At 33.1% G+C, this 12,354-nt stretch overlaps 1 protein-coding gene across 2 annotated transcripts in view; it reads left to right on the plus strand.

Annotated features, from left to right (window-relative positions):
* The window catches only part of LOC127846437 (Na(+)/citrate cotransporter-like), a 45,254-nt gene that overhangs the window by 30,185 nt on the left and 2,715 nt on the right, over window positions 1–12,354 (plus strand). Inside the window, exons 5-15 of one of the 2 annotated variants that reach the window (XM_052377685.1) lie at window positions 2,178–2,316; window positions 2,911–2,940; window positions 3,627–3,716; window positions 5,973–6,140; window positions 6,540–6,668; window positions 7,110–7,196; window positions 7,483–7,587; window positions 8,705–8,796; window positions 9,041–9,174; window positions 9,934–10,095; window positions 10,425–10,562. In XM_052377685.1, coding sequence (XP_052233645.1) covers window positions 2,178–2,316; window positions 2,911–2,940; window positions 3,627–3,716; window positions 5,973–6,140; window positions 6,540–6,668; window positions 7,110–7,196; window positions 7,483–7,587; window positions 8,705–8,796; window positions 9,041–9,174; window positions 9,934–10,095; window positions 10,425–10,562 — 1,274 coding nt within the window. The remainder of the gene's footprint in view (window positions 1–2,177; window positions 2,317–2,910; window positions 2,941–3,626; window positions 3,717–5,972; window positions 6,141–6,539; window positions 6,669–7,109; window positions 7,197–7,482; window positions 7,588–8,704; window positions 8,797–9,040; window positions 9,175–9,933; window positions 10,096–10,424; window positions 10,563–12,354) is intronic. The other variant, XM_052377694.1, reaches the window with a different exon arrangement.

Consider the following 12,354-nt stretch of genomic DNA (forward strand, 5'->3'; position numbering starts at 1 on the left):
AATGCCCCATTGGTCACATGTATTGTACTATGGTCATGAAACTTAGTGACATTATTAGTCCTTATAAAATCTCAAAACTGGGTCACCTTAGGCAAAAAAATAGGTCACTTGGTCAAATTAAAAAAAGCCTGCTTACACTCTAGACGTTGCACAGTTTTTTTCTTTCATATCTTCATGAAACTTGGTCAAAACTGTTGGAATATATGATAGCATTGTGCCAAGGAATGAAAAATTCATGTTTCATCGATTGCTTTTATTATTTCTCACTCAACCTTCCCAAAATAATTTAACTCCATTAAGTATCATGCGGGCGCTCTATGGCCCATCCTCCTCCTGTTTTTAAACTGTTAGTTAATATGTTTAAAAAGAGAAGTCACGTCAGCTTGCTTTCCGGGCAATGTCCATAAAATTGACAGGATGACCGTTATAAAATCCATTACACACGACATCCCGTTAATTCTGCGAAACTATTCTTGTCAACCAGCTAATCTTCACACTGGGCAATTACCATTTTTGCAATTTAAATATCTTTTGCTGACACGTTTGTCTCGCTAAATAATGTTTTTGTTTGGTGTTTAGTATATAAAGGTTGAAACGACGACGAAACTGTATACTTGTTAATATTAAATGCTGAGCATGCCATCTTCCATCATTCACGTCTTCGTTGTTGATACAAACAGGTCCGTGTCTTGCTTTATAACAGAATATAATTCATGCTTAAAGTTTATGACAGGAAATAATATATGCATACTAAATCATTAGCATATTATTCACAATTCAAAACATGACATGAACTATTCATACACGGTGTAGAAACGGTACGCTCTTTTGTATTACTTTCCTTTACGAAGGACGACATTTAATGTTCAAGAAAATAAAATACGAAGAAAATATAGTATGAGGTCTATTCTGAAAACCTTCATTAATCACAATATTTAAAAGTACATCTACTAGTAAATACTTATAAGCGTTTGTCGAACAATTTAACAGATACGCTGTTCATACTTTCAAAGCGTTTTCCTACTAGCTTTCTTATCGTCTTAAACGTCTTTAATAAGATGTTTTGAAATATAGTATACGTAGTGCAAACAATGTCGTTAGCTTGAGTTAATAAAATAAAGAAAACACAATGATTGATTGAATGCTCTAAACATGGCTAGTTTTCTTAACACCTATTTGTTAGGGCTATTTAGTAGTTCGATTAACATGAACATATGTATTAATGGATCAAAACGATCAGCATATAATAGGGGCATTTCAGAACAAAGTGATACTTATCCTCGATATGATTTATATTGCAAAACACATTTGCGTTTATTTCTGACAAAATGTTGGTGTGTACCTATTTCTATAGATATATTGTGATACGACAAACGTAATTGAGCTATCATGTTTTTCTGCGTTTTATTATGAACAATATGAAGCTACAATTATCTGTTAAAGGGACTGTCAACCACGAATGGCGAAAAAAGAAAAGTTCTAAAATACCGTATTTTTTTTAACAATAATTAGTTTATATTGATTAAAATATCACGACTGGTATCTTACATTACGGTATTTTACAACTTTTCTTTTCTTCGTCGTCGTGGTTGACAGTCCCTTTAAATACTGGTTTTAGTTGGTTATATAATCATTGAGACAATGACATTCCAATAAGTGATTCATTAGTATCATAAGTAATGGGATACATTGATCAGTGCTGGCAGAGTCAGGGGAAAAAGATGAATTGATGAAACCGATATAGAATGTCCTTAATTTCCGATGACCAATTGTTTTCATTATTTTGTCTGGTTTCTGTATAGTGTTAAGGAACTAAATAAACATACTCTGAAAGGTTATATGGGTCGTATTACACCGTTTAAGATATTTATATATAACGTTGCGAACAATAAGTGTCACATTTATAATATATCGATATTTGGAGATTTAAGAAATACATAAACTGGACGTAATTATTTTGTATTTGATTCATTGATTATTTTATTTAGCTTTTCAATAGAACATTGTATATACACATGTGTAAATTTTAGTGTTTAGTGATTATGTGTTTTCTTTTAATAAACTCTGTCAGCCGAACTTGTCCACTCTGGCCGCTTCAAGCTAAACTATTATTTGAAATAAACCATTTAAATTCAAGTAAAAGGCTATTGTTTCATTATCTTTTTTACGCATTTAAGTTCGAGAGAGCGATAATGGGGTAACGATGCGTTTAAAAAGCATCGACTCAAATGACGAAGCAGAAAAACCTGTTTCAAAAAATGGGGCCAAGGTCACGGTGGAAATGGATGACATCCTAGAACCAGGCCATCCAGTACAGTAAGTGTGTAGTAAATACCCGTGGTAAAATTCTGGCGAAGATTTGTCTTTAGAACCGTTGATTGTGAATTGTCGATTTCATTGCCCATTCTAAACAAGCTAAATTAATTGACTTGCATATGTTAAGAAATTATCGTTTGTAGATATTTACGATTACAGGAAATTTTAATTATGTCCCGACATTTAAAAACTATGACTTATTTATATTATTATATTAATTATTCTCTTGACTAATCTAATCGAATTAAGCATTCTTGATCGATGCAGGTCTGATTCGATATAAGTTTCAGATAAATACAGAAAAAGTTATAACATTAGATTGTTATTATTATAATACCATATTTATTGAAAAATCTAACTGTATATAATTAATTCACATTGAATGTATTATGTGCTTATACATGAACGTGCATTGAATGAAATATGCTTAATGATTAACTTCCAAAGTTAAAAATTCCAAAGATAAAACTATAAAATCCACATGTAACATACTATTAAGACAAATAAATAATATTATAAGAAATGTTACATGGTAGGTAAAGAAGGTAGACTTGATACTTTTACACATAAATGTGTCATTGCTTCTCTTTACAGATATTCAATTGAAGTTCATCGCAAAGAAACGTACGTGTTAAAATCCTCATGTTGCTAGATATATATATTTTGGTTCGCTTATCAAATCACCACTGGGTTTTTGTCACCGCAAATGTTTTTCACACATGTTCAACATGTGTAAAAAGCGTCATATATTTTAATAAAAACTATACCAATGTATGTATGTTGTCTATCACGAGTTTGTTGTCTTATTATGAATATAATAGTAATGGGCAAGTAGACGGCTACTAATTACACAATTACATCCCTAACAAGAACATAACTAGCTTGACTTCAGCATTGCAATAACGTCAACCATTCATCCTGGTCTTATTCGTTTAATAGAAGTAAAAGCTGATTTCCAGTGCCTGCAATTCAATTTTTATTTCATGTTTTTTTTATCTCCGTACACAAAGGATTATTCAATAAGTTATTAACTGAATTGCAAAAAGGTTTGTGTATATATGTATATCAACGTTTAAAACATAACTAACAACATAATTGTGTCGTGGACATTTACAAAATATATAATTCATCTTGAATGGTTATGACATATTTAGCGTTCTTTGTTCAGTACGCACTTATTGAAAATCTAAATGCAAGCATTTTCTCGATAATGTAAACAAACATTTAAGGTAAAATGACGTTTGATTGTTGACACCCGGTCATCATGTCTTTAAATATCATTAAATGCTCATGTCCAAGAAATTGCACAGACATATGCTGCGGGTAGAGAGTTCATCTGGCATAGATCCGCAGGATTTCACCTCCACGACTCTGCTCACCTACCCTGTACCCGGCCAAAGGTGACTTCTTCTCTTCTGTTCTGGCAGGCATGCTTTGCTTTCTCTGTGTACTGTTCGTATTGGTCTTATGAAAATCGCTATTATTTTATTTGGCATTATATATACATACACATATATTGAAATTACACGTACAACAGGTGTAGACAAAGACTAGTCAATGTAAAACCATACCTTCTTACAAATCTCTTAAACAAGTATTTAAATGCTGGGCACGTATTTTAGAAGCCATACGAGTATGTTGTGCCGTATCCTTTCCCCAGTACATGCTATAGTTAGTATATTTATATGCAATACTTTATCGCAACTTCATTTATAAGATATGTCATTTTACTCTGTTGTATATATACGTGTATAAGTATCATATAGCAACGTTTTTGTCCTTTGTTTTGCTTGAATCGATTTGTAGGATTTGTGCGATGTAATCTTAAGCCATGAATTGTGAAGTAATATTTTTATTGTTCAGTAAGAGGGAGAAATATGCAATAAGCAAGATGTGTTTTTGATCAACGATTAAAATCATGTGTCAGATATGGCAATTATCGCGGATCACTTTGACTTTTGACTGTCGAAAAACATATTTAATTATGTACTTATACAATGTGCTTTTTCTTATTGCTTACTACTTACAGCTCGTTATTTCAACCTTGAAATCTTGAAATTAATTGTCTTCGCATTTAAATTGTTTTTCTGCGTTTACAATAAGTTTATGTATTTCTGGATTGATTGTTTATGTGCAGTTTTGAATATTGATTGGTGTTCGGAATGTTTTGGTATGTTGTTATTGTATTTTAATATTTTATAGCTTATACCAACCGGTATGCTTTCGATTGTCGACATACTATACTAGAAGTTCGAAACGGTGTTTTATTCCTTCTATAGCCCTACCCTAATACCATACAACTAATATTTGCGTGTTAACATAACACTGCATTAACATATATATATTATCTATACTTGTTTATTTAAGGACGGTTTTCATTTGCAAATTTAATTTTAAATTAAATTTATTAAAATATGTTACTTAATTTTTAATTCTTTTGTTTGTTTTCAATGAAAATTGTATGTTACACATTTCTAAAATCAACACATTTACTATTATACTAAGCGATTTGTAGAAATGAAAAGACACAATTTTTCCCCAAATCATTCAAATGACATGCGTATAGTATTCTTTTTTACACGTTTTAGGATGTGATATCAATTAAACCATCTTCATTAATAGTAAGTGAACTAAAATTACTAACTGTAACTTCTTCAACATCTGTTGAAATTTCAAGTTCAGTTGAAAATTGAAAAAACAAATGATTTTGTCCGTATTAAGGAATAAATCATTATTATATATATATTTTTTAAGTTTGTGCAACACTATGAACGTTTTGTTTTAACCGTAGACCTTAACTATTAAATACGTTTGATGGAACACGAATTTCAAAAGCCATTCCTTTGTTTGTGAATGGTGCAAGATCAATGCCATATATTTAGTATGTATTAGTGTATCCTTTGTTTAAAGCGAGATTATACTATTTTGAATACGTGTTAAATTGTAACATAGTGATAAAATATGTTACAATAACACAAAATAGGCAAGAAAAATTATACATTGAAGACGAATTTCATAAAATGCAGCAAAGACGAATTAGCGCCCTAGGCCGATTGTGACGAAGATATTTCGTACATATTTCCCTACAATAACCGAATCATTCGTCTTTTTAGTTAGTGTTCGTGTGTCGTATGAATAGATATCGTTGCAGGAATTTAGATTCACATCGTACATGCATTATTTACATGCTGGCGAATTTGACTGTACAGACGTTTTCGATTTCAGAATTGCATATGGGTTTATTTCGCATTTTTCGACACATATTCTTCTTAACTTTTATTTGAATTTAAAGTGAAATATATGTTTAATAAGTTTTTTTACATATTTTATATAAATTAATAAATATTTGACAAAATCGTATAATCTCGCTTTAAGGGCGAAACGCCAGGCCACAAGATTGCTCTATGATCGGCGAAGATATCGTTTCATATTTCCTATAAATCTTGAAAACGACCAAAAACAGCACATATGATATGAGAGGAATATAGTTTAACTTCAAAATATGCAAATTATGTTGATACCACATGTTTGCAGACTTGATTTTCATTTGTGCACGCTGCTCCTAGAGATATTCTTTGATTTGTACTAATATACAGCGGAAGTCAGTTCAACATGCTTATCTGTATGGAAATCATGAAACGCATAAACATGTTTAGGATCGCCAAAGAGAATCGTGCCGACGACGTCAATGACGACCCGGATCAGGAGTTTGCCCAAATGGCGAAGACGTTCGCTCTGTGCGTAGCGTTCGCAGCGAACTGCGGTGGTATAGCCACGTTGACGGGAACACCGCCAAACATCATACTCAAGGGACAAGCCGACATGTAAGTAGGTGAACAAAGTTATCGGGTAAACGTGGAATGTAGGGGCTAAAACAAAACAATAACACATTTTGTTGATGAATAAATCAAAACGACACATGTTTGAATAAACTTAAAAATTGTATGAATGTAAGATTTACATCCGAAAAATATATAAAAAAAGTCATTGATTTTTGTTTCTTGTAAACCATTCACATTCGCACGACGGTATCATCGACAGGTCTTTACCGTGGTTCCAGATTAAGCAAACATGTTCCCTCGATGTCTTTGCATGCATTTCATAAGCAAAAGTATTCCACCGAAATGATTGTCTTTAGTGTGGCAGTTAAATCGTTCCAGGTTTATGGAAATAATTTGCTAATTTATAAAAAAAAATACAATTATCACATTTCCATTCACCAGACTATACCAAAAGCATGGTCTGAACTCGGCTGTAACGTTTGCCAACTGGATGGCTATTGGCGTCCCTATGTCTGTGACGGTGTTTTTGGCAACGTGGCTTTGGCTGCAGATATTTGCCCTCGGGAAAAAGTATGTCAACCCTATAGTGGTTTTTATAACCGAATGTCACGAAATATTATTGAAACGCATTTACATTTGAATTATAAAACATAAACCTTTTAGTAGGAATGATTTAAATAGAGTTTATATTCGATAAAATTTGAAACGAAGATATTTATCTTCTAATTGTAAGTGCCGGCGTTTACAAGTCACCTACCCGTCATTATTTCAATAAGTATTCCAGCTTTGAAAAAGTAGGGGTATATTTCATGCACTTGTCCTTCGGGATTCGGTCGGCCTTTCAGTAGACTATTTGCTACGTCAAGCGAACGCTTGTAACTATCAGAATGATGGAAACCTAAAAAAGAAACGGACGCTATCGATTTTTATGCAATATGTCAAAGTAAAACGTCACAATAAAATGCGTTAAGGTTTGTAGTGGAAATGGCCTTGTGCTATTTTTTATTGCAGATGTCTTTGCTGTATCAAAACTGATGATGACTACAGTGCTGTCAGAGTTCATTTGCAGCACGAATACAAAAAACTAGGGAAATGGAGGTTTGTCCGCATTTCACTGTGAGCGTAAATACGTTTATGTACGTTTCACATATGCATCCTTGTATGTGTGTTACATTAAAAAGTTATTTTATATAAATAATTAACGCCATTTATGTTGTCAATTTAAGCGCAACTCAATACGCCATGCTTTAAAAACTTGTCGTAGATGATTTATATTTCATTGCAATATGCTAACCGAAATAAACACCGAGAAGCTTTGAAAGGTCTTGCAGTGTCTCGAAAATAATAAATAGTTTGTAGTTGACGTCTTTTTTTATATTTTCAGTTTCGCAGAGGTTCTAGTCATGGCAGACTTTGTTATATTAGCGTTCCTCTGGATTTCACGGAACCCGGTTGTTGTACCCGGCTGGGGAACACTATTTAAAACTAAGTAAGAACCACACTATAAACAAAAACATGTTTTAATGTCTTACATACATTATTACAAATTGTAAAGGTGGTTTAAATGTTAACAAAACAAACAAAACAAAGATGCAAACAAAAAACGATTGTATTTTTTAGTATAAAAGCAGCGAACATGACATGCATGGTATGCATTGAAGTTTGTTTAGTTTTGTAACTGTATACTTTGACTGCATAATTTGATCGTTACTCACATTGTTTTGTTGTATAGTGTAGTTTGATTTTCATCAGTTTCTTATGTATATATGTCCTTAAAATGTAAGAGATAATCACTTTCACTGTGCTGGATATGTTCAATAGTTTACACATTTTTATTTTTTGAATTGTGCATTACGATGTATTACAACACACATGCAAAGAACGCGGCTGATCTTGATCATGTTCCGGATTTAGGAAATATAGGATTTGTGCATTTAAATAGTCGTTACGTGATATATGCAACTGTCTCATGGCATTTGTATGTGTTCGCTAGTATACACCATTCGGGAAAAGGAATCGGAATTGTGTTAGGTGCATAATGTGATTATAAGGTTAAATAAGCACATTAAATGCGTTCATGTGAGTTTAACAACAGGGGCATACGGATAAAGACAAGGGGCTGTATTTAAAGCGTCTTTGGAACAAAGGCTGAAAGAGTTGTTTCCATTTTATTATTATTTTTGTTAGTTTTTAGCTCATAAAACTCGCTGTAAATATGCTATTTAATCGTGATTTACCTAGTGAGCCTTATATTTGTTTACATATTCTGAAACAAATAACCATACATGACATAGAAGTATGATGTGAATATCTATTCGTGATCACATACATAGCAGCCTAAATGTATACGCTTAACGAGTGATACGATGTGGGGTATTGAAATTTGATATGATTAACATTGAATTATGTCAACTTTAACAATACGTAACGCCCTATATTAATACGGGAAGTTCGTTTGGAACAACGATTGTTGAAACGTATTCTTGTTTTAATATTAAATAGTTTTTTAATTAAATTAAAGTTTCGAATTAAATTATTAAATTGTATCGACAGCAAACACCTGTGAACCATTGCATAGATATTACACATGTATTCTTATTTTTCAGGTATGTAGAAGATTCAACAGCAGCTATTTTTATGTCTGTTATCTTGTTTGTCTTGCCAAGTAAACTTCCTAAATTCGGGAAAAACGATGATGGTAAATACTGGATTCAGTTGTAAATTAAATATAAACTTCCACTATACAAACTGTCCGATAATCTTACAATTGTATTAGAGTTATGTGTACTTATTAATATTTGCTTCGCTCAATTGCGATTTGTTGCTCTGTTAAAGGCACACAAACATAATTTGTATGTTCAATTTTTCTTAAGCGACTTTGTTAAAATAGATGTTCTGCAAACGAATAAAAACATATTTAATGTTCTTGTTTTGATGTTCAGGGCATAAGGAGGACGAGTTGACGGCAGCCACTGAGTACGTTCCACTTTTGACTTGGAAGTACGTCAATGACAAGATGGCATGGGGTATCCTCCTACTTATGGGTGGGGGGTTCGCATTAGCGGATGGTTGTGCTGTAAGTAAAAGTGGTTTAGTAACATCATACAAAACTATAAAACAAAAAACAAAAAAACAACACTTGCTTTGTTATTCAATATTATTGTATGAAAGGCTTCAAGGGAAAAACTTGATATTTCCATGATCAAGGCATCATAAGGTTGTGTGAACATGGGTGATATGATCTTCATTTTTTCTTCTAGAGCATCAACCAAATTGTGTTAGTTGGCATTTGTGTTTGTGCCTATTTTCAATTACAGTTCTTATAAGCTACCAAAGTACATGTAATCTTTGTTGGTGGTCGCATGTATGTTCCGGATTGTTTATGAAGCTCATTTTGCCTCTCAAAAGTATGTTGTTAAACAAAAACATTTCCATAAAAGTAACACACTTTTGGCATTTTAATATAATTTTCGCATCGACAATTCTTCCGTATATGCAATCAACTCAATTTGTTACCGTTACACGGTTCTATAGACCATATATTATTTATCACGTAATCATACCCCTTCCTTCGATCATTGGGTTTTGCCTCTTTTGTTTACACTCGCTTTAGTAGGCAGTGACGGTCAATTTCCCTCATAGGTTTAGGTATTATTGGGACGAGAGAACCAAGCATTGCATCAAGTGCTCATAAAATATTGCATGTTAAGATAGGAATTTGATTTAAAGACATTCAACTTTATGTGGCAAATACATACCGTTAGATCACTGTTCCCACATAAAACATCCTAATAGTTTTCTCTTATGCGCTGCAAATATCTTTTCTCTATTAAAGACGTCAGGTTTGTCAGAATGGATCAGCGAGAAACTGACGGTGTTTGAGAACTTACCGACTTGGATAACATCAGCGCTGCTCACTTTCATAACAGCAGCTATAACCAACGTGACGAGTAATGCTGCCACAGCGACACTGTTCCTTCCAATAGTCGGGGGATTGGTGTGTATACTTTAAAAAAAACGCTAGTCCTGGAATTTAACTATGCCGACTGCGTACCTTTTTGACAACGCACATATCAAAATAATAACACGTATTTTACTGAATACACAATATCAGTTTGTGTATGTCTTTTTGAATAATTTTGTTGTTTGACAAATGGTTATGTGCCTTCAATATAGTTAACCCTGTAGTGATAATACTAGTTATGTTATTTTGAAAGTAATTCCACTTTGTGCACGATCTGCATGTGTGTTTTGTATATTTTGATATCGCAAATAACTTTCAAAGAAGATAACACTGTCACTACATGAACATGTTTTGTTATGCAGGCCATAAAGCTATCAGTGCATCCGCTGTATTTCATGATACCTTGTGCGGTGGCGGCCTCGTTTGCCTTTATGCTTCCAGTCGGTACCCCGCCAAACGCCATTGTATTCTCAACTGGGTACCTCAAGATCATCGATATGGTAAGGACATTATCTTTTGTTTTTACCAGTTCACCTGAGCTTAACCTGCTCATGGTATAATGTTGTGATTGACTTTTTTCCGTCGTTCGTCTTGTTTGTCCTAAACATTTAAGTTAAGTTTACTCTCTGAAGGACACACTCGTTGTCCAATCTTCAAAAAACATTGAAAACAACATTTGTCTCAATTATATCTTTGCCGAGTTTGAAAGTGTGCATGTTGAGGGCAATCATTAGGTCATTCGGTCAACTAAGTCATTTGCCTTTCAGTTACGTATTTTGACCTGTTTGTAGACCTTGCATAACCCCAAAAAAAGAAATGGCTGTTTTTAATAGATTCAAGTATTACAGATTTCATTTTTAACCTTATGATACTGATGCGTAGCAAACAACATCAAGCTTCAACAGCATGCGAGTTTGTCGCAAGCTGTTCTGCTTTTATGGTGGTTTCATATAGCCTCATTTGCTTCTGAGTGGGAAAAGGTTAAACACAAAACTTTTCAACACTTTAGACATCGAATTTATTGTCAAATCTTTATGAAACTCTTTCAGAACATTTGTTGTAATTATACATCAGCTGAGATCGTACAAGAATCGGTCTTGTTAATAAACATGTACGCCAGGGGCGGGGGCAGTTTATCTTATATGGCTATAGTAAAACCTTATTTACAATCTAGAAATGATATTTATAGTACCATCTTCATGAAACTTGGTTGCAGGTTTTCTTATAATATCTCGGATGTGTTCGAATATAATTTTGATTCGATGAAAAACATGACAGATAGGGAACGAGGCAATTCTTCTTACATCTTCAATGTAAAACAAAATGTTTATACCCAAGACGTCACATGTTTATTCCAATGGTTGAAAAACTTGGTCAGAACATTAAATGTAATCATTTTTGCTGAGTTTAAAAATGGTTGTGGTGTAACAAAAAAACGACACCGTCAGGAAGCGGGTCAGTTTGCCTCATATGTTTGTAGTAAAACATTGTTAACACTATTAAAGTCACATTGAAAGTGCACTCTTTCTTAAACGAGGTCGGAAATAATGTTTCAATGACGTCTCTGTCGATTCTTAAATAAGTAAAGTTCCGCTGAAAAGCATAAACGCCAGCAGACGGGGTTATTTTCCTGTTAGGACTATCATTTAAAAATTTTAATGTTCAATTGGTCACATTTTTTGGCAAATCTTTATGAAATTTGATCATGGCAATTGTCCCATAAAATCGCGGTTGAACTTGAAACCGTGTTTTTAAGCTCAAATATAAGATTACTAGTTCGACTTAAATAAAAGAATGTTAACACGATAGAAGAGGCATTCATTTCTCACCTTGTTTAATGTCGGAAAGCCGATGCGTTAAAACACAAATGTACATAAAAAAATAAAAATATCATTATTTTGAACATAGCTGGCATAGTTGTTAAATTCCTTTGGGTTTCAAGTGAGCGCTTTAGAGCCGTCGCCTTTTTTTTCAAGACCCCTTTATCATTTAATTATATTCCAACGGGTTTAAGATGCAACTGTGTATTTTAAGTTCTTTGCTGTTGTATGAAGTTTCGTTTACTATGATCTTATTCCAGAGAACCCATTCTAATAAAGCTCATTTGAGATTTTCTAGATGGTGTCATGTTCTCATATGGATTGATAGTGTCCCGGAAGATTTAAAGCTCATCTTATTAACGAAAAAGTTTCGAATTGTTCTAGTAATCTGTCATTTATATTTGTAATAAATTTTCTATTTTGGATGGCAAAGTTTCATAATTAATCGTATAACCCCGACACGGAGCAAAAG

Source organism: Dreissena polymorpha, chromosome 1, assembly GCF_020536995.1.
Source record: "Dreissena polymorpha isolate Duluth1 chromosome 1, UMN_Dpol_1.0, whole genome shotgun sequence".
Taxonomy (NCBI): domain Eukaryota; kingdom Metazoa; phylum Mollusca; class Bivalvia; order Myida; family Dreissenidae; genus Dreissena; species Dreissena polymorpha.